Genomic DNA, 21,235 nt, shown 5'->3' with positions numbered 1-21,235 from the left:
AGGATCTACCAGGAGTCCAAATTGAAGCGTTGTGTTGCATTTAAGGCCTCTCGGGGTTTACATAAACGGGCACGATCAAGCTTGCTTCAAAATGGTGGGCGGTCAACTTCATATATTCAAGGGGGTGCAAACTTTTGTGCACGAGGGCAGGAGTGCATACTTAAAGTAAAAGAAAAAAATACAAGTACAAAAAAAAAACTAGATTGTGTATGGAAAATAAGATTACATTTGTAGTTTATTTATATTTCCACTCTTTTAATTGACACTGAATTGTGTACAGTATATGAATGGGTTACAAATTAAAAACAAAATAACTAATAGCAAATAGCTGTTTAAGACAAAAGAAAATAATATTAATTATCATTCCAGTGTTAGAATAAAAAAATGAACAAAACATCTCCCAACTCATTTAAGCTTGTGCCATTTTTTTCCTGTAATATGCTCAAAAAATTTTTTTAATGACGACATCATGCTTTTCTTTGTGTTCTCCAAATAGCATACCGAACATGCAAGCAGCTCACTAGTGCCTCGAGAGGTCAAGTAAGGTACTGCATAACATTCAAGGAAAAAACGTCTTAGCTCAAGAATGTTCTAATGTTAAGAGGTTGATAATTTACTTGAAAAATGTCTTCATCCAACACAAGTACGATTTAGGGGAAAAAAAATATTTTTTCAAAAAATACTTTTATTGAAAAAAAAATACACTGATTGATTAGTATATTACAGGTTATTGTACAATTGGGTTTCTAAAGATTTATAATATCTGTAATATTTTCAACCATTGCTAAACTACTCTGTCAGCATTATCTTTTTGTAAAAGGTATTCATCTCCAACAGTGAAATAAAGTTTTTTTGTGTGTGTGTGTGTGTGTGTGTGTGTGTGTGTGTAGCTTGCCCCTTGATATTTTACCAGACAATAAAGTCGATAATGTGTGGAAAAATGACTATAATTTATTGTATATATAATAAAAGAAAACTGGTGCACCAATAAGTAATGACTCTTTGGTTTTTCTATGCGCCGCACGGAGGAAAGACTTTTTTGAACTTTGAAATTTCCCAAAAATTGGTGATGCCATCCCGAGCAGGAGCGCGAGCCCTTCCCCTGAGACACGGAGGAACGTGTTTCCGTGGCGACCAGACGGAGCGACTGAGTCGAAACTATTCACGGCGCCTCACTGCCATACAACGATATGTACATGTAATTAGGGATGTCCAGATTTTGATCACGAAAAAAGATCGGGGTTCGCAAAATTTCAATTAATTTTTCTTAAGGCAAGAAATATACACAGAAAAAAGATCAATAACAAAAGACAATTTTGATACGTTTTAGAATAATTTAATAAAATATTAAATCGAGACGTTGTATCGACAGCTCCTCAAAAATCAGGTGACAAAACTATTGTGATCGGGACATCCCTGTACAAAAATACATACCCGAGAGTACATGAGGAAAATAATATAAATTCATATCTCTTACGTGATCTCTAGAAGCAACATCGTAAAAACAGCGAGGACTTTTTCATGCCTTTTTTTGATGAATTGGGTTTAACCTGGAAGCATAGTATGAAGAAATGAACATTGAGAAATAAACAAACAAAAAAAATCCACAATTGTCACATGAAGCATTGTGGCTTCAGATCATTTTTAAAGGAAATTTTACAAAAAACAGTCATGAGTACTAACATGAATAATAAATATTGTCTGAGAGCCCAGTTCCTATTTTAGAATCAAAATAATTGAAATGAGGTTGCTGCGATTCCGGGCTAACGGTCCTGAGGAAAAAAAAAAAGAAAAACAATGGAAATTAGAGGAAAAAACAAAAGCAATAAAAAGCCGATCAGATGAGAGGAAATCAATAATAAACGAGTCATTTTTGAGCACCTTTTGTGGGCGTCAATGGAAGGAGAATCCAGATGCGGGAAGGCCGCCGCACCATTGGCTGATGAACTTCAGGACGTCCTGACACTCCGGACTGTGACTGGTCTAAAGACGCAGCGTGTCCAATCGCAGCATGAATTGAAAGAACGCGTGCGGTCATTTTTCGAAAAGGCGACGTATCGTCATTTGGAATTGACAAACGCGTTTTTAAAATGTCCTCGCTCACCTTGGTGGCCATGAGGAATTTGTTCCAGTCTTCTTTGTTGGCGGATTTTCCCGCCGACGAGAACTCCACTTTGTTTCTTAGGACGGGATAGCCTGTAAGGTGGGAAAACATTTGGAGATGATTCGAATTTAGGAGCTGGGCGATTCCTCGATTTGATTGGCCAGTAGCTAGTTTTGAAAAGCAGTCATTTGTTGCCAAGGAACAATTGGATTCTTATGTGCCCAAATATGGTCAATTTCATGTTTGTTTGGTTTTTTTTTTTTTTTTTATAAATCGATGCTATTTAACCCTGGTGTAGAATTTTGTCCAATCATTTGATCTTTACATCAAAGGAATTTCACATCAAAGGGAAGACATTGAAAGAAGCCACCAGGGAGCTGAAATTTCACCCAGATGGTTCAACACTTGATGTAATTAAGAAATTGATTGTCATTTATTAAATACTAGAGAAATGGATTACCAAATATTCAATTACCAGAAGTGATCGATTTATGTCAATAAATGTAATCAATTGCCGCGCGCGTCTTACCGGTGAGAAGACAAGGATGCGAGCGCAGTCCGCTGTTAGCGTCCACTAGCGAGGCTTCGTACGAGTTCCTCTCGTCTCGCGACAGAACCCGCTCCAGGTGACCGCTCACGGCCATGGTCAGGACCCAGTTGCGGATCTCCTCCCGCTGGCCGTCCTGCATCGCGCGTGCACGCAATATTAGAGGAAAAGGGGGAGGGGCACAATTTTTGAGGGGGGTTGGGGGGAGGTTACTTACAGAAACACAAGGCTTGGTCGGAAGAGGAACTTCAAAGGGGATGTCGGTGTCGGCGAAGTCCGAGGGATCAAGAGAGTCCAGCGACCCGTCGGCGATAGCCTAGCGCGAAGCGACCCACGGTTTTAGATTGAATCCGGAACGGTTAGCTGATTCAAATCCACTCACGTCGCACACGTCCAGAAAATGGTTGAGAAAGATGAAGGCCATGTTGTCCCAGCCCGCCGCCTGTGAGGACGAGGGGGACGATTATATCTGAGGGGCCAAAGACCCCCCCCCCCATCCCAAAAGCAGAAGAGGACCAACCCTGCAGGCCAGGCCCGCTTCGTAGAAGGCTCGGTCCGCCGGGACCACGTCGGTGTGGCGCAGCAGAGACACCGACAGCTTGGCTGAGATGCTCATCTGGAAGAAAAAAAAAAATTTGATTTTTCCAAAAAAGAAAATGCATCTGATACCTCAATTTGGAGTTGTGCAGTTGTAGGCAAGAATAGAAAGAGAAAAATTTAATAATAAATTCAAAAATAAACAATTAACATTACATAAGTTATAAATAAAAAGATTTAAAGTTTTTTTCTTCAAGTTCATAGAACTTCAACTTACAAGGACTTATTCATTGTATTTTTTTTTCATTTTCAAAAAGTCTGAAATTAGCTGGCCATGAATTAGTTTGATGAAAATTTGACCCTATTTTTTACATTTTTTTAAACATTTATAATCAACTGCAAGGTCTAAAATCAAATAAATTAGCACAATAAAAATCCCATCTATGTACCAATTTGGATTACCGTATCAATTAACTCATTGACTGCCAGCCCAGTAAAAATCAATCTGACGTCCATAGCCATCAATGGCAGTGAATGAGTTAAATATTTAGGGCAGCATTTTTTTTTTTTATTATTACTGCAAGTAATATATATTAATTCTTCAATATTTGCCAGCAAAATATAGTGAGGTAGAAGAATGACCTCATCCGATGCCAGCCCAGAAAAAAATCAATCTTTGTCGTATATATCCGTCAATGGCAGCGAACTGTTCAAATTGTTGGACGTACCAGCTCCTCCAGCCCACTGACAGCGGCTCTGGTGGCGTAGTAGTGCGAGATCAGAAGCATCTGCTCAAAGTCCTCGTGGGCCAGAGAGTTCTCACCCGCCGACTTGGACAAGTTCTCGCACTGATGTCCCCAAAAAAAAAAAAAAAAAAAGATGGCTTGTCTCGTTTCTTATGAAATCGTCACGGCAACGTTAGACTGTTACCAGCTGCAGCAGAACGTTGCGGAGGTCGGCCCACGTGCGGTACGAGTCGGGAGCCTCGGGAAGGTGGAGCATGTCGAGGAACAGCCGCTTGTAGATGTTAAAGTTCTGAGGAGATGGATAAGATGATGGAGAAAAACGGAGGATGATAGAGGAGATGTCTCCTCTCCTCCTGATGCTCCTCCTGATCACCTGCGGGTTAGGGGGCGCTCCGTGCTGCACGTAGAGCTGCAGCGCCTTCAACGGGCGAGCCTCCTTGATGAGATGCGTGGCGTACAAGGCCACGTACTTGTGGAGGATCTTAAAGTTCTGAAATGACGCCGCGATGACGGTCGGCAACGTGATCGCGCGCACGCTTGCGTTTGCCTCGTTTATGCACCTGCTTGGACGCCGTGTCCAGGCATTTGTCCCACTGTCCTCTCTCAGCGTACATGTCCAAAGCAGCCATGACGTCTACGCCCACCAGCTGGATGGAAAAAACTACGTTAGCTCCTTTGGTTAGCATGGTTAGCATTAAAAAGTGTATAAAAAGAACATGTCACAGAGGGTGTACAGTATACTGGACCTACTGAGTCTACTTTGCCCTGATTCTTCAGGTGCTCCTTGTATTTTTGGTCCACGTAGCTCTCGTACCTGTGGGAGACATTGGAGACGAGTGAGTGAATCTAATGGGTGTGTGGGTGTAAGTGTGCGGATGAATGTGAAAGTTTGTGATTGGGTGACTAACGTGTAAGTGTATGTGTGTGTGTGGATGCATGTGAATGTTTGTGAGTCAGTCAGTGAGCGAGTGACTAAAGTAGTGAGTGAGTCTGTCAGCCCGTCAGTTAGTGAGTGAGTGAGTCAGTCCATCAGTGAGTGAGTGAGTGAGTAAAGTAGTGAGTCACAGGCTCAATTAGTGAATGAGTGAGTGAGTGAGTGAGCGCGTACCTTGGCTCCAGCTCCTTGGCCACCCTCTTGGCTTTGTTCCACTCCTCACCTTCCATGAGGACATCAATGGCATCCTTGATCAGGCCCACGTGCAAGTACTGCTCGGCGGCCTATAACGTGACAAAAAACAAATTAAAAAATCTATTTCAATCAGGGTGTGTGTGTGTGTGTGTGTGTATGCAGATGCGCGCTGACCCACAGTGTTGTACTTCCTGAGCTGGGCCAGGCGAGGTCCCACCACCTGAACCACCTTCACGGCCCTGTCCTCGCCCAGGAACTTGATTGACAGCTCGGCGGCCTGGCCGTAACAAACGTATCAAATCACATCCGAGGAAACCATTGCTTCGGAGGAGAGGAGGAGAGGGTCACCTTGATCCAGCACTTCTCCATCAGGGCTGCGTTAGGGTCGTCCTTCACCTTCAGGTAACACTCCACCGCTCGGGAATACTCGCCCGACTGCTCCCACTCTCGAGCCTGTTCCAGCAGACCTTGAGCACCTCTGGACAGATCCATGTTAAAAACGTTAACTGAGGAAGGTCAGCCCCCCAATTCAAAACACATATTGCCACTTGCGGTCGACTGAAAATGCCGTCACACCTGATTGGTAATGACCAATCGTGGCTCACCTGACGCAGGCTGAGCAATGATTGGTGACCTGAGCCCTGAGTACATGCGATTGTCATTTTCAGTCGACTGCAAGTGGCAAAATGTGTTTTTAATGGTATTTATTTTACATGAAAACTATCTTTATATTAACAGCTATATATCTATATAGTATTAACTGCATGTAAGCTGAAAAATATCTTTATATTAACAGCTATATGTCTATATAGTATTAACTGCATGTAAAAATAATTTGATCCGATCATAAAAGATCAAATGATCTTGTTCTATTCATCGTCAAATTATTTATACCAAATCTGACTTTGACTGCCTTGCGTTTTTCATGTTTCATAAAAAAAGTTTCTTTTAATAAGGCAGAAAGTAACGCAGGCAAGAAAAACCAAAATCAGGCGAACGCAAGCGGAAGGCAGACTTGAATAATTCAGCGTTGTCTTGCTTAAAAGGGCCTTCTTCCCGCACGGTTTCCACGGGTAACGTTTGATGTCTTCTCCCACCAGTCGTCGGGGGGGAGGCAAGCTGCCAAGTTATTCCTGTGAGTGACGCTGATCCTTCAAGTCACCCCCGGAGACTCAAATTCTTTTCAAGCCAACGTCTCTCAGCATCATTAGACGCTCATGTCCATGAGCCGATGAATGCTAAGCTAATCAGAAGAGATGTTTTAGCTCCATGGCAACCGGAGGAGGCGGCGGAGGAGGTGGGACTGCACTTACTACAATGTACGTCACTAGCTGGATATGTGTGGAGTGGACCCTCGCAATCAATATTTTTTATATATATATATATAGCGTATTAGTCTATGTTGCGTGAATTATAAAATCCTTCTTTTGATTATATGAGTTGGTGAGCTAAGTCCCTCACCTCATTCCTTTCTTGGTGGCTTCTTTCTCGTATTCCTCCTGAAGAATGGAGAGCTTGTTGGGCAGGTACTCCTTGCAGATACGCATGGCGTCGCTCCACATGTCTGCATCCTGAGAAAACACAGGATACAGACATAAAACGCATTTTTTTTCAAGCATATATTGTATTTAATGGACTACAAGCAGCACCAATTTGTAAACCCCACCAACATGTTTTTTTATTCACAGAAAATATATTTTTTCATATATATAGGCCCCAGTGGACTATGAGCTGCAACCAGCATATTTATCAGATATTTAAGGTGCATGGAAATATTAAACTTTTGTTTTTATTTACATTTTTCCCCAAACTGCCTCAACATCACGACTACATCACAGACTGAACATGCCAGCACCTTTAGAAATAAGCGCAGTGCCAACATATTTTGATGATGAAAAGTTGTTAGAATACTGCATCAACACAACAGTAACCTGACTGTAATGCCTGATTGCATTTCCTGGTGGCGATTACGCCCTGGTGGCTAGTAACAAAAACTGCAGATAAGCCGCAGTGGACTCTAAGCCGCAGGGTGCAAAGCGCGAGAAAAAAGTAGCGAGTGATAGTCCGAAATTTACAGCATTTAAAAAAAAAGAAGAATCACTTGAAATTGGAGTAAAGTTGACCTTGTAGAATTTGATAGCCAAGTCTGATCTCTCTGCTCGAAGCAGGAGGGCTTCCGCCTTCTGGTAGTCTTTCTGTTCGAAACAGAACTTGGCGTGTCCCACCAGAACCTCGGGGACGCTGTCTGGATCGTGGCTTTCGGCCACGCGCTGCGCGTCAGCCCAATCTTTGTTGTGCGCGTACCTGCAAACCATGCCAAAGCGAGCGCACGCGTCAGCAAATCTTTGCACGCCGAATGCGCCGCGGCATCTGAAACGCGCGCACTAACATGTGCACGGCTTCTTTGGGCTTTCCCGCTTTAATGAACTCCAGCTCGGCCTCTGCAAACTTGTGCTGGAAGCAAAACGGGGAAAATTTAGGAGCGTGCCGGAGCTTTTGTCAGTTAGCTCCACGCGTACCTCATCTTCCAGGTACATGGCGTGCTTCAAGTGGATCTCGGGTATTTTATCCTTGCTGGAAAGTCGAGCCAGATCAAAGGCAAAGTCGAATAAACTTCGAGAGTAAAAGAAAGAGAAATTGTTACTTCGGCAAGCGGGCCACGAGCTCACAAGAAAGGGCGCGTCGCTCACAAGCTGTTTGACGCCGACTCGATGGCGTAGTCCAGCAGGCCAAACTTGGTGAGGAGCTTGACCGCCGCTTCGCCGCCCAGACTCCTGGCCCACAGGTAGCCCACCTGCTTCTGAGCGTTGGGGCCGCCGTGGCTCTTTGCAATCTGACACGCCAAAGACGTGAATATATTTTTTACATCTGTACTGGCGCTGCCTTGAGACACGACTTTAAATGTTCATTGTTTCTCGTTGAAATGAATCGAAATGTGCGGAAGCGCTTTCGTGCCAGCGGTAAAAAAAAAACAAACAAAAAAAAAAACAAACATGTTTTGTCTTTGTAAGTCTTTATCTCTGGGAATTTACAGCCAGTTTAAAACCAAAACAAAGAAAAAAAAACTTATTTTTTGTAACTGTCCGAAGCCCGTTTCTGCCAGTGGATTCTTTAAAAAACATGTGCCAACTATAAATATAAAAATAATAGTAATAAAAAACAATAACTTTAACAATAATTTTTTCTGATGGAAGCTCGTTTCAGCAATATTTATTTCATAACAGTTCAATAAAAACTGTCAATAAAATCTCCCCATTGGTGGTGAAAAAAAAAAAAAACGCAAATCTTTTGTGATAAATATTTCTACTGTTATTTTTCATAAAATACACTCTATAATATGGTAATTGACAAAATCATAAAATAAAAACAGTAAAAATATAAACATAGTTGCATGTTACATTCTATTCATTGTGCTCCTCAATCTAGTATGCATGTCTTTGCCACTAGTGGGCAGTATAATGCAGTCATATGAAGAGAAAAAGATATAGTACATTCCTACTCTGACGAGGTAACATGCTGTTGTTACATTAGTCATTTTTCAAAGAGAATTAATAAAAATACATAGTTCAAATAACTGCTTGTATCTCAAAGTACTAGTAAGTTGGGTCACTTGTATTACAGGGCAACAGTGCGTGTCGTCCAGCAGAAGTGCAAGAGAGAGAGAGAGAGAGAGAGAGAGAGAGAGAACGTGTGTGTGTGTGTGTGTGTGTGTGTGTATACCCTATATGCATCCTCCCACATGTCATGAAGTCGGTACATATTGACAGCTGCCTTCCAGTCTTTGGCCTCCATCAGGTGATGTTCCGCCTCAGAGAACTTGGCCTCGGCTTCCAGCTCCTGCAACACGGAAAACGGCTCACCAACAACTGTTGCAATTTTTCTTTTTTTTGCAGAAATAAATGAGACACCTGAAATCCGAATACTTTGCGAAGCTTACCTTGGCCAAGTGGAGGTGGGTCTCGGTCAGAAGGTCGGGGTGATGTTTGGCCACCAGGCGGACCACCTCGTTGAACATCTGCTTCTTCTTGTACATGGTAATGGCCATGTCCGTCAGGTTCACGGTGGAAAACAACCTGACGGAAGACAGCATTTGGAAATAGATTTGAGGGGTTTGGATTCTTGAGACTTTTTTTGTAGGTCTTCTCATGGTGGCATATGTCTATTAAATTTCATGTTGCTGAAACTGGCTTCATGGGGCTGATTTTATTCATTAGATAAAATAGAACAAGACAAATTTTAAAGCTTTAAAAGTAAAAAGATTTAAAACTGGTAAACATGTAAAAAAAAAAACAAATACCACTTTTACCTCTCAGCCTCCTTAAATTTGCCGTCGCGCTCCATCTCCTGAGCTCGCTTCACGTAAAGTTCGGTGACTTCCTCTGTGCTCATGCACTTCAGTGCCAACTGTTACATGCCAAAAAAACAAAACAAAACATCTTTATTACCAACACTGATGTTTAATGTTTAACCTATTCAATTCCCAGAACATTTTTTTTCTTTTTTTAAGGTCCATACTGAATGTCAATTTGGGGTATTCATTGAGAATTCTGTACATTTTTGGAGATGTTTGTCTAAAGGAGAGAAGGTCCAAAAATGGCAGGTACCGAATCAATAAAGTACTAAATTAATTGAGTGCTTTCTGTAAATAAGTAATCAATTACTTAAGGTAATCAACTACCAATGTGATTCTTTTAGGTAATTAAGTCCTAAAGTCACTGATCACTTTCAATAAACAGTTACTAAAATAATCACTTACTTTAACTTAACTTTAGGTGCTCAAGTACCGAAGTAATCAAACCCTTAAGGCATTTAAGTTTTTAAATAATCAATTACTTGAAGCAATAGTGTACTGAAGTAATGGATTACTTAATTAGCTCAAATAATTGTACCTGGTATGGAATATCTAAGCCCTAAAAAAATGGAAAAAATCTGTCTCTGAACAAGGCAAAAATTGAGAACATAATCAAAACCTTATGAGCTTTCTCCCAGCACCCCGCAGCCGTGTACATGTCGATGGCGTCCTTAATGTGTCCCGCTTTGATAAACAACTGCTCTGCTACCTATAGAACACAAACAAAATACATTCTACGTCAGTGGCATAAAACAATTAGATTCTAAATGACAAATATAAACACCCATGGCAGTAAAAGTTTAATCATAATATTCACTAGTCTTAATTTGATCAATTTAAACTGAATCTACTTCCAACAGGGTTGAATTATCTCAGTGTTAAAATGCATTACACAGAATCTACTTTCAAACATTTTGACACAGGTATGCCACAGGGGTCAATCCTGGGTCCAATTTAGTTTTGTTTCTATGTAAATAAGCCAAGGTCATTAATGTACACTGAAGCCACCATGATTTTTTGCAAAGGGTTAAGATCAACCAGAAGCTCCTGCAAACCTTCTAAATGTGAAGCTAAGCGTTTCAAACTTCCAACTCAACTTTTCCCCAAATTTTTGCAAGACAGAATATAAAATAGCGAGAAATAAAACGTCAGCATTTCAGGTGTAGGAATGACGTAAGTAAAATGGCCCACCACCGCTTTTGCATCCAGTACATTGAATGAAGCGGTGATGGAAAGATATAAAAAAATCAATGCGGCAAATGCGCATTTGGCAGTTAAAAAGTGTCACGTCATTGTTTCCCGCAGGTGCGGGCGCGCGCCTGGGTGGTCTTTATTGTTGTAGTTTGCAGAGAAACACACTTTCCTGCAGGCGGCAGCCAGCTTGTTATCTTAATGACTTTGCCAGAATGTGCCCGCGGAGCAAAGGCACGCAAATAGACGACTATTTTCAGCTTTGCAGAGGCGGCTCACCGAAGCTGAGCTCATCACAAGCGGCATCCTGCGTCGCTTTTATTCCTCTCTATGCATTTTACGTCTCATCTTGTTCCGCTCTCCCCGTCAGCAATTATTCACACCGCTGTGACAAACTTTCACGACGCGCAACTTGCGCCCGGTTGTTTGAATTATTGTCGTGTAAGCAACTTTGACTCTTAGTTACGAAGAACTCTTGCAAATTAAGCGCGGGGCTGTAATTCAATGTATGTGTCAAATATATTCAATGTCATCCATTAATGAGTGTAACGGCATCAATTTTAAATCTTTCCATCTCATTAGGGTGTTCAAATATGGATATGCCTGAGAAAGGGAGCCATACGTTGATATTTATGTAATTTATTGATGCAGACATGAAGGCTAAAATTGGCTCATACAACATCGCCCCCTAGTGGAATTGGTCCCCGCAGTTTTACATAACAGAGGTTTCGAAATCTTTTTCCAGTGATGAAATACCGAGCCTTTTTTTTTGGCTTATGCAGTTTTTCTATTTTACTAACCCCAACTTCAGCATACTTTGAAACCCTGACCCTCGCTTGAAACCCCAATTTAAAAGCAGAAACTAGTTCAAAACCATCGTTTAGAAACTTAACACAACTTAAAACCTCAAATAGAAACGTAAAACCGAGTAAGAAAGTCTGCACTGAAATCCTATTTCTAATTTGAAACCTTACTTTGATACCTTAACCTTCACTCTAAATCCCACTTTGAAAGCATATACCTGGTTCAAATTCAAATTTTAAATCTCTAATTTATTCTTTTTTACCGCAGTCTTATTTAGTATGCCGGTGTCAGCATCCACCATTGCTCAGCTCTGCAGCTCCACTTATTACTCCCTGATTGGTGATTTCAATAATCTACTGTAGAGCAAAGCCCCAACCACAGTATGTGGCCGTAATGAGAAACCAAACAAATATTTGAGTCGATAAAAGAGTTGGTTAAGAGGGACTATTACAGTGTACTAAAGTGTTTTAGATGCAATATTTATCTTACAGAAAAGCGTGCCAAAGCGTTGACTTCATCGACTCCTTAGTAAGATTACCCAACGTCTCCGTTAACGAATATACACCTTAATCCATTTTTACTTAACTGAACTAATGCATTCACTGCAATTAACATTTGTTTAAATTAAAGATGCTTTTAAACTCAGGTGGCAATGAATTATTGAGCTCAGTCAAGTAAATATGGATCATTAACGTCTATAGTTGTCAATGGCAATAAATGCATTAGAAAGAACTAACATATAGCGAATAACAGCTCTATAAATCAAAGATCAATTGTAAATGGGCTGGCAGTGAATGGGTTAAAGTGGGCAGTTATTTTATTCATCTTGTGAGAGAAAATACTTTCATAGATTGGAAATGAAATGCAAGACTTTCTATGATATTGAAATCAAACAATAAAATCACTGAAAAATTAAGAGGTTGAATTCCAGACAATCAACCCCAGGTACGGATTTTTTACGTTTTCCTTATTTTTTTTTTTCAAGCGATAGCTTGACGGATGGTCTGAGCAAGGTTGGCAGTGAATGAGTAAAATTCCAAAAAATGATGACATAAAGTGTGCTGACCTCCATTTCCTGCATGGAGGCATAGTGCTGAGCGATCTTGAGGCAGTAGGTGGCGGCCGCCGGGTCCTCGTTGAGCACCAGGATGTGGACAGCCTTTTTCCATTGGCGAGCGGCGATGGCCGCCTCCACCGCCTTGATGGAGCAGCTGCCATGGGACGACCCCCACGAAAGAAAAATATTAAGTGTGTACAAAGTGTAAATTCGAGTATTCAATGTCATTTTTAGGGATAATAAAGGCCTTCAATTTACTGAATCTAAACAGTCTGTGATTAGTGGTGTTCAATTTTTATTTAGAGTTATCAATTTAACAATGTATGTTATTATAGAAGTTGTAATTTGCAGTTATGGGTGAGCTGGAGCTTTTTTCTCAGTTTTACAAACACGCTAACAGCGAACCCACCATGCAGCATATTTTCAGCCTTTCATGTTGCTACAATTTGGCAACCAAAAACTCTACCGGCACTTCAAAATACAGGCATTAAAGTGTTCTTGTTTTTTTAATGAGTGACTCATCCTCCCAGCTCTCCATCTGCCCATAAAAGTTCTCCCGACTTCAGACTTCTTTACCCGGCCTCGATGAAATGCGTGATGGCGGCGTCCATCTGTTTCTGTTGGACCAGGTAGTCCCCCCAGGCCTCCTCTAGTTTCACCACCTCGGCGGGAAAGGAATGGCGGGCCAGCTCCACGGCTGCAACGTTTTAAAAAAGCTCAATGGGCATGCGTGTGTGTGTGACAGCGACTGATTGTACCTTTACTAAAAGCGGCTCCTTTGCAATAGCACTCCAACGCCCTCTGCTGGTGGTTGGTCTTCACGTAAAGGTCGCCAGCCTGGACAACATTGTTTTTTTGAGAATTTCCAACGATCCCTTCGTTATCCTAACAGTCATGCGTCCCACTTAATAGAACTAAATTGTACAAAATTCTGATAGCTGAATAATCAGCCCATTCAACTATTTTGCAAACGAAACGTTTTTTTTAACTATTAACACAATCTCTGCTTCAACCAAGGAAAATAACACTTAAAGGGTGTTTAGGGTAATAAATTAACATTGTTACAGGGTTAAGGGCTCCCAAAAGTTGGATTTCTATGATACAAGCCCTTTAAAATTTGAGATTTCAGACATTTTTGAGCGAAGGAGAGTCCCCGCCTACCTGCTCGTAGTACTCGGCCTTGACGAGGCTGGCGGTGATGCGGCTGACGGTGTCGCTGTTATTGGTGATGTTGGGCCGACTCATGGCCAGCCGGGCGGCTTTGGCCGGAAGCCCCGCCTTCAGGTACAAATTGATGGCGCCCTGGTAGTCTCCCTCGCCTTCCTTCACCTCGCCGGCCTTTTCGTGCTGGCCCGTGTCAGTCAGCCACTGGTAGTAGTTGGAACGCAGGGTGTCCAGCTCCGGGTGGCCCTACGTCGGGTCACCAAAACATGAGGCGGACTCAGTCGGGAGCTGCCGGATCGAAATTCCAACCTACCTTGGCCTCGGCCACCGCGATGCATTTGTCCCACATGTGGAGCTCCTGGTACATCTCTATGGCCTCGTCGATGGCGTTCTATGACAAAACAGTGTCACATGACTGACAAAATAAATGTTCTAAAGTCCCCAGCATGGCCAAGTCAGGAACCTGCTCCACGTAGTGCATTTCAGCCAACTCAAGGTTCTTGTCCAGCATGGCCATGCGCACCTGAACTTGATAGTACATCATTCCATCGCCGCCCTGGACATAGATATACATGACGAAACATTACTACGGCAAGAATTTTGTGTATGTAGTGAATGTCTGTAAACGCAGGAAACCCACCATTTCCTTTGAAACTTTCTCCGCGATCTGGTTTGTTTGGTGGAGGTAGCGAAGAGTGGAGACGTCGCCCAAAGCGGCAAAACACCTGCAGCAAATGTTAATTGACACCCATTTGTCATTTTTTCCTGATGTTGGAGATCAGTTTGAAAAGTAAGAAAGAAAAAAAAAGTACTCAGCTCGAGTAGTCATGATACGCTTCAAAGTAGGATTATTATAAAGAAAATACTCAAAGGTTAAAAAAAAAAATCAATAAACAAACAAAAATTCATAAATGGAGGGAAAAAAACAAAACAACATACAGTTTAATAAATGAAAAAATGTATATAAGGAAAAACAAATCAAAAACGTGATGAAAAACCATAAATGAAAAATCAAACAATTAACAAAATGAGGTACAGTAGTAATAATGCATTCAAAATCAATTGTCTCTAAATTAACATGTTCACTGCCAACCCAGTAAAAAAAGTATTTTTGACATTTTTGTTTACCAATGGCAGTGAACAAGTTAAATGTGACAAAACCAAGCAAAAATACATAAATCACGACATTCATGTCTCACCAAAGTGGTGTCAGTTCATTCAATGGATGTCATGTAGAAGTTTGGCTTCAGGCATGTGTTTAAATACTTTTTCTGTTATAATATACCCAATTTCATGTTGATTGACTCAAGTGGGGACTAAATGTGGAATTTCCACCTTCCCGCTACCAGGAAATATGAGTCACCCAAGTGTATTCATTTTCTCAAGTGTATATAAACACACCTGCAAAAATTGGTGGTGTGTGCGTGTACTTAACAAACCTTTCTGCAATGTGCACCTGGCGGGCTTCCAGCGCCAGATTACGGAGTGTTTTCCACATGGCCTCGGTCTCCGGCGACATCTCCAGAGTCTCCAGGAAGGCCGTGACGCTGCACATTGCTTAAAGTTCAGCGAAGGTTCAACAAGAAAAAAAACCTACGCGATATTGCGAAGATGATGACGGGAAAGCGTACGCTCCGTAATCGCCGTCGTTGACCGCCGTGCCGAACTCGATGAGGCTCTCGTCCAGCGTGTACGTCACCGTGTTGACGCCTTCGGTCACCAGGACGTCCGTCTTGCCGTCAGCTCTTTCCAGATCTTTGATATCTCCCTGCAAATCAGTAAAGACAATATTTTTATTTGAGGTAAACAGTGGAAATTTTAACTGCTCAGGTCCAGGAAAAAAATCTGATTAGATAGAATACAAAGATCTTAACATCTTGCGCATCGTGATCAAACCATTCACTGCCGCTGACGGCCACAAGGGGCAGTCTTATAAAATACAGCATAATAAAACACTTTGGATAGAAAAACAAGCCTTCCTAAGCGTGGACAGGCCAAAATCTTGGACAATCCTCACCTTAATGGGGAACATGGTGATGCTCTCAGGGCTGTCGATGCTGTACCAGATGCACAGGTTCCCTCGGTTCTGGGCCACCACCACGTCACTGCCGGGTACCCACTGGACGTACGAGCAGAAGCTGAGCAGCGTGCTTTTCACGCCGCTATTGATGTCGTACAGATGAAGCTGCAAAGGAAACGTCATCACGTCATTACGCAATAATTGATGACGTAAGGTGCTAATAAAGTAGTTACGCTTGTACCTTAAGTAATAGATTAATTTATAACGTAATTGACCACTTAGGAATTGATGACTTTGATCATTAATTTATTTAGTAACAGCCACTTTAGATATTCCTTTAGCGAAACACGAAAAACAATATAAAAAGATATAAAGAAGTGAAACATACGGCTCGAGGTTTAAGGTAGGTCTGCTGTCCACAATCAATTGACAAGAATAATTTCCTTAACAAGCAATGTTCAGATGATAGCTACAATTTACAAGCAAACGTGATCAGTTGCAACAGTTGTATATAATCAGGTTGAATAGGACTCATACTTTTTTTTTTTTTTTTAAATCACATGTGGTATACCCCTGGGTTCAATTTTAGGCCCAGTGCTTTTTAACCTATATACGCTCCCTCTTGGTGATGTCATCAGAAGACATGGCAACAAATTTTACAAATACGCTGATATCTTTTGTTACTTAAAAATTCCAATCGGCTACTTCCAACATTCACCGCACTTGGCCCTGCTTAGCTTGCATCACCCTCACCCGCAGCTTTTTGTCACGAAATAGCAGCTTGCAGCCCGTCTCGTTCAGTTCCAGCCAGTCCACCTTGAAGTCATGGCTGATGGTTCCCAGGTTGGAGCCGGCCACCAGGTCCACTGAGGAGAGGAGACCAGCTCAATTACGAGGAGCTTGGTTCGTTATCATACGTGCGGCCAATGTCGGAGGTTTTTCATTCAAGCTGACTATGGGTCACCGGATAACGAGACATGAACTTACCAACAGCGATGGTCTTAAGGTCGACCAAGTATGCAAGCTTTTTGTTATCTTGAACTCCTTTGTGCTTCCTTTCATTGATGCGCACACTGAACACACAAAACACGTCACATATAAATTTTACACTACTGAATGTAACGTTTCATACGTAATCTTCTGTTATTTTTGCATGTCCTGAATAGAATTAGAAATTATAAAGAAAAAAATCCAGCGATTCTAAATTGTGCAGTAACCCTTTCTAAACACAGCTTCACAGCACCATCTAGTGTACACAAATGGAAAGACAATTTTAGTTTGAATGTGAAACATACTGAGCCATGATGATGCAGATGATAGTGAGCCTAATATTCTAAGCTGAAAAAAACCCGTTAGTTTAACAGAGTTAAAAAATTGGAGACCGTCTGTCTGTCCAGTAAATAAATAGCTTATCTTTTGGGGTGATTTTTTTTATGTCTAACATATATATTAAAATATACGTATCTTTCAATTCAGAATTTTGTATTCTTCATACCTGATGAGGTGATGGTTCATAAATTCTGTTCTGACGGAGCCCAGCACTTGGTTGTCACTGTACTCCACCAAGCTCAACTCCCCAGCATTGAAAATCATGCACACCTACAAAAAAAAAAAGTAAATAGCAATGAAATGATCGTGTGTGACAAATTGAATTTTCGTGTTTGTCCGCAGCAGATACTTACAGACTCATTTTCAAAAAAGAACTTCTCATTTCCACCGCCGCCAGGCCAGGGCACCTAAGAAAATGAAGGCAAATACGTTTTAGAAAATGCACAACAAAAAAAAAAAAACCTCCTGTTCCTTGTGTACGAAAGTCAAGCGCGTCACCTCGCTGAGCTTGTTGGCCAGCATGTCGCCCAGCAGGAGCGTGTCGGACGTGTGGGCCACCAGGTAGCGATCCTTGCCCATGATCCTCACCTCCTCGATCTCGTAGCCGTAGTACGACTTGAGGACCACCCGCGTGCCCGTCGAGAGGTTCCTCACGATGACCTGAGGAGCAGTTGAAAGAATGGTGACCTCACATGGTCAAAATAAATTCCTGTGTGCCATATTTTAAGTAAAAACTCTGAACTTTAAAGTCAGAATTTGGGGAAATTAAGTGAGAATTCCGAGAGTAATAAGTGAGTATTGTGAGAAAAAGTGACATTTCTGAGAAGGTAAAAAAAAAAATTCTCACTTTAAAGTCAAATGTGTGACTTTGCAGTGAGCATTCTGAGAATAAAACCTGAATTCAGACTTTAAAGTCAAAACTCTGATTTCAAAAGTCAGAATCCTGAGAATAAAGTGAGCTACGGTGCTTTTTTTTTTTTTGTTTTCCCATCAAGCCGCTAAAACCATTGAAAACGAAATGTTGTGTATGCTTGCTGGTACCTGGCTCAGGCCCACGTAAGTGATTTCAAACTTGTTCTTGTAGATGCTCCTCCTGAGGCAGCAGTCGAAGAGCTCCACGCCTCCACACAGCGTCCCCTGTCAAAACCACAAGGAGGTTCAACTCATCGTTTCCCCACATAACGCGACATCACGGAGTGAGTATTTACAGCGCAAAGCCGAGATCCGTCTCTCTTCCAAGCCAGGCTGGTGATGGTGTAGAGGTTGGCGATCTCTTTGGACTTGGCCTCGTCCCACACGCCCCTCCGAGGCGCCCAATTGAACACACGCAGCCTGAAGGGGAAATTGTACAAGTCGTCCGGATCGGACGAGGTCATGGATTTGATTTCATGAAAACTTGCTGCAGCGGTCCCTTTCAATACAACTACTGTGGTTCTGACATTTTTTTTTGCTTTGAGTTGAGAGCAAAAAACACTCTGGCAGAGGATTGGAGCTCCTCGAAAAATAAGCTTCAACGGATAGTTGAACACAAACAGTGGAGCAACACATATAGACAAATACAATACTGACAAGCATATTTGATTTGTCCTCTAATAAAAATGACAAATTGAGGCACTTAGACCATATCCATGTACAGTGGTGTATAATCTAACTTTTCATTGGCCCCCAACCTGTCAAAGCTGCCCAGTACCACAGATTGGCCGCTGGGGCTGCTGGCGGCGACGGTGAACTCCCTCTCGCTGCGATCGCGACTGTAGTCGAAAGTCTGCAGGATGTGACCCTCGCGGCTGTAGGCTACCACTTTCTTGTCGCAGCCCCCCACCACCACGCTGTTGGCGCCCCACGCCAGGGCGTACGGTGGGCACACGTGTGTCAAAAGCTTCCCCTTTGGAGGAAAAAAAAATCAATTCAAATAGGCATTGACAAAGCTAGGAGGAGGTCGTAATCTGTTGGATACTTTGGTATTTTTAGTCAATTATCTTCCCAATATTTGCATATTTATTATTTTCCATCTGAATTTATTGTTTACCAATGTGTTTGCATTTTACACATTCTGCTTAAAAATATTTTTATCAATGTTTTCGACAGATACTTGTATTTTTTTCTCAGTAGTTTTTTTTTAAATATTTTTCTGTTGATATTGAACAGTATTTTAAGTTTTTAGATAGTTGTATGTGTACATCATAATTTTACATACATTTTGATTGATTTTGGAGGCATACTTGTATTTTGTAGCTCTGATGTTAGGTTTCCATTTTTTTCTTGTAATATATTGCATCATTTACTTTTACTTTTAAGTAAATTTTACACATGTCGTATATTTTACATGGTTTTCTAATATTTTTATTTTCATTCTGTGGTTGTTTTAAATGTTTTTGCTTATTTGAGCTGGATCCAATTTTTGTCATAATATTTTGAAAATGTATTACGTTATCTATTTTTTCTATGAACAGCTTTGCATTTCTTCCCACACGTTTTTATTTATTAATTTGTTTTTCTTAATGCTTGTGCAAATTACATTTGATATTTGTACATTTTCTTCTGATATTTTTCTTTTTTTTCCTTTTATTTCATGCATTCGCGCATTTCTGTTTTCGCTGTAGTTAGCTTTCCAAGTAGTAGCAAACTTGTCTTTCCGCAATCAACACAAAACTTTGCGCTAACCTGAGATTCACCCGAGCCTTCATCGTCAAAGAAGTAGCGAACGACATTCCCGTTTGCATGTCCGCACAAGATGCCTTTCCCTGAAACGCTGGAGAAAATTCAGAATACGCAACAAAAAATATAAAAATGTCTACATTGACTTTTCCTGAATTGTTTTTGAAGTTAAAAAAAAATTAAAGATATACTTGGATGCCAACGATACAACACAAGACTCTGTGCCATAGATGGGCGATGACTTGTTTGTCTGAACGTTGGCTAGGCGAACCTGCGAAGAATTACGAAGGTTTAAAAGTGAATTGGTCATCGCGAATTGATTCTTTGCAATCTCACGCTTACCTTTCCATCCATTAGCCCATAAACGATAGCATGCTCTGCAGGCCAAAGAAGACGTGTCACAGAACTCTGAAGAAAACATCATGCATAATGAATACATCCCCTTTGCTCACAAGAAACAACACACACACACACACACACAAAAAGTTCTTACTGTCTGAATAAATTTGTTGCAAATGGTTTTTTTATCCCCCCTGCAAAAGAGAGAATAGATGTGTCATGTTCACACATTGAAAGTAAGACGCGTGCGCTTGATGTTTGGTACCAGTCTTCTCCGATCCTGTACACGTAAATGATGTTGTCCGACTGGCCGATGGCGATCCTGGTGGAGTCGGGGGAGAACGCCATATCGTTGACAACGTAGCTTTGCTTCCCATACTGACAAGAAAACACCCAATAGCAATTCGACATACATTCAACCTGTTTGGCAACGTCTAATTAACTTGCTGGTATGTGCATAGTTTTGTTAAAAAGGGAAGTGTGGCATTGGTAACTGAGAAGACAAGATGGAGATAGAAGATACCTTAGAGTCGATGGGCTTTGTGGAGAATTTATCTCTTCTTTCTCCCTGCTCGTCGTACAGCAGCACCACTCGGTCCACGGTGCAAACAGCTAATTTGCTGTTATTCGGGGCCCAGGCCATGCAAGTCACTTTGGCCGAAACCTCCTGAGGAGTTGAGCCAATATGTCATTCCAAATTTTTATATAAATATTGAAACTACGGTCGTGTTTCCCTCTTGTTCAACACAATAGTCATTTTGACTTGACATCTAATAGTCCTATTATAGACTTTTTTGAGGCCTTAAACGCACCACAAGAGATTTGGGCATCATGCCAACTAAATTTCCACTCACAAAGCGTATGTTAAAACGAAAGTCCAAATTAGCATCTCGTTTGGCGTTTTCGAAGGCGCCAAGTCACAGTTTAGCATCGTCTAAATTAGCATCTTACCTGGGGTGTTAAAAGCGTCTTTAGATGCTTCAGCTGCATGTTTGGTCGTCGGTCGTCGCAAACAGAAACAGCGTTGATATTTTTATTTATTTGCTTTGGGGGACGGGTTTCGTGCTTGCATCTTGCAAAGACGACAACTTGCGGAGTAAAGAGAAAGCTGGGGCGTCGCTCGGTGTCCTAGGGGACGCTGACTTCATGGCTGACTTCGGCTTCGGATGTCCACACTCTTTTGCTATGGGAACAGTCGCCATCTTTACGACGTCATCAACGTTTTGAAGAAGGGGGCGCGGTTATAGCGTCATCAGATA

General features: G+C 41.6%; 1 protein-coding gene across 2 annotated transcripts; it reads right to left on the bottom strand.

Annotated features, from left to right (window-relative positions):
* Nucleotides 1–414: 414 nt before the first annotated feature.
* Nucleotides 415–21,161, bottom strand: ift172 (intraflagellar transport 172). 2 transcript variants are annotated; one of them, XR_015863766.1, is made up of 50 exons: nt 20,928–21,161; nt 20,500–20,643; nt 20,242–20,354; nt 20,131–20,170; nt 19,980–20,045; nt 19,829–19,908; nt 19,644–19,731; nt 18,650–18,864; nt 18,188–18,311; nt 18,021–18,116; nt 17,478–17,639; nt 17,333–17,386; nt 17,146–17,249; nt 16,638–16,723; nt 16,404–16,516; nt 15,648–15,815; nt 15,262–15,398; nt 15,070–15,177; nt 14,271–14,355; nt 14,094–14,186; nt 13,944–14,021; nt 13,628–13,876; nt 13,225–13,303; nt 13,043–13,163; nt 12,476–12,620; nt 10,034–10,123; nt 9,370–9,467; nt 9,001–9,136; nt 8,784–8,900; nt 7,754–7,896; nt 7,583–7,676; nt 7,453–7,517; nt 7,187–7,367; nt 6,525–6,634; nt 5,412–5,541; nt 5,242–5,340; nt 5,043–5,152; nt 4,685–4,748; nt 4,495–4,581; nt 4,308–4,424; nt 4,119–4,223; nt 3,917–4,036; nt 3,172–3,267; nt 3,034–3,093; nt 2,869–2,967; nt 2,634–2,787; nt 2,105–2,196; nt 1,882–1,983; nt 1,684–1,772; nt 415–1,550 (listed from the first exon to the last, which is right to left on the bottom strand). XR_015863766.1 is itself a non-coding variant. In XM_088402899.1 (49 exons), exons 1-48 carry the CDS (start codon nt 20,964–20,966, stop codon nt 1,894–1,896), a joined length of 5,244 nt encoding a protein of 1,747 aa, XP_088259025.1. In that variant the 5' UTR covers nt 20,967–21,161; the 3' UTR covers nt 415–1,772; nt 1,882–1,893. The 2 variants fall into 2 exon arrangements, 1 of the variants encoding a protein (XP_088259025.1); XM_088402899.1 differs by having other exon boundaries at nt 415–1,772.
* Nucleotides 21,162–21,235: the final 74 nt, after the last annotated feature.

This window comes from Hippichthys cyanospilos, chromosome 20 (genome assembly GCF_059441005.1).
Source record: "Hippichthys cyanospilos isolate Australia breed blue-spotted pipefish chromosome 20, RoL_Hcya_1.0, whole genome shotgun sequence".
Classification (NCBI taxonomy): Eukaryota; Metazoa; Chordata; class Actinopteri; order Syngnathiformes; family Syngnathidae; genus Hippichthys; species Hippichthys cyanospilos.
The sequence above is the reverse complement of the archived record's forward strand: the minus strand, read 5'-3'. Positions and strand labels throughout refer to the sequence as shown.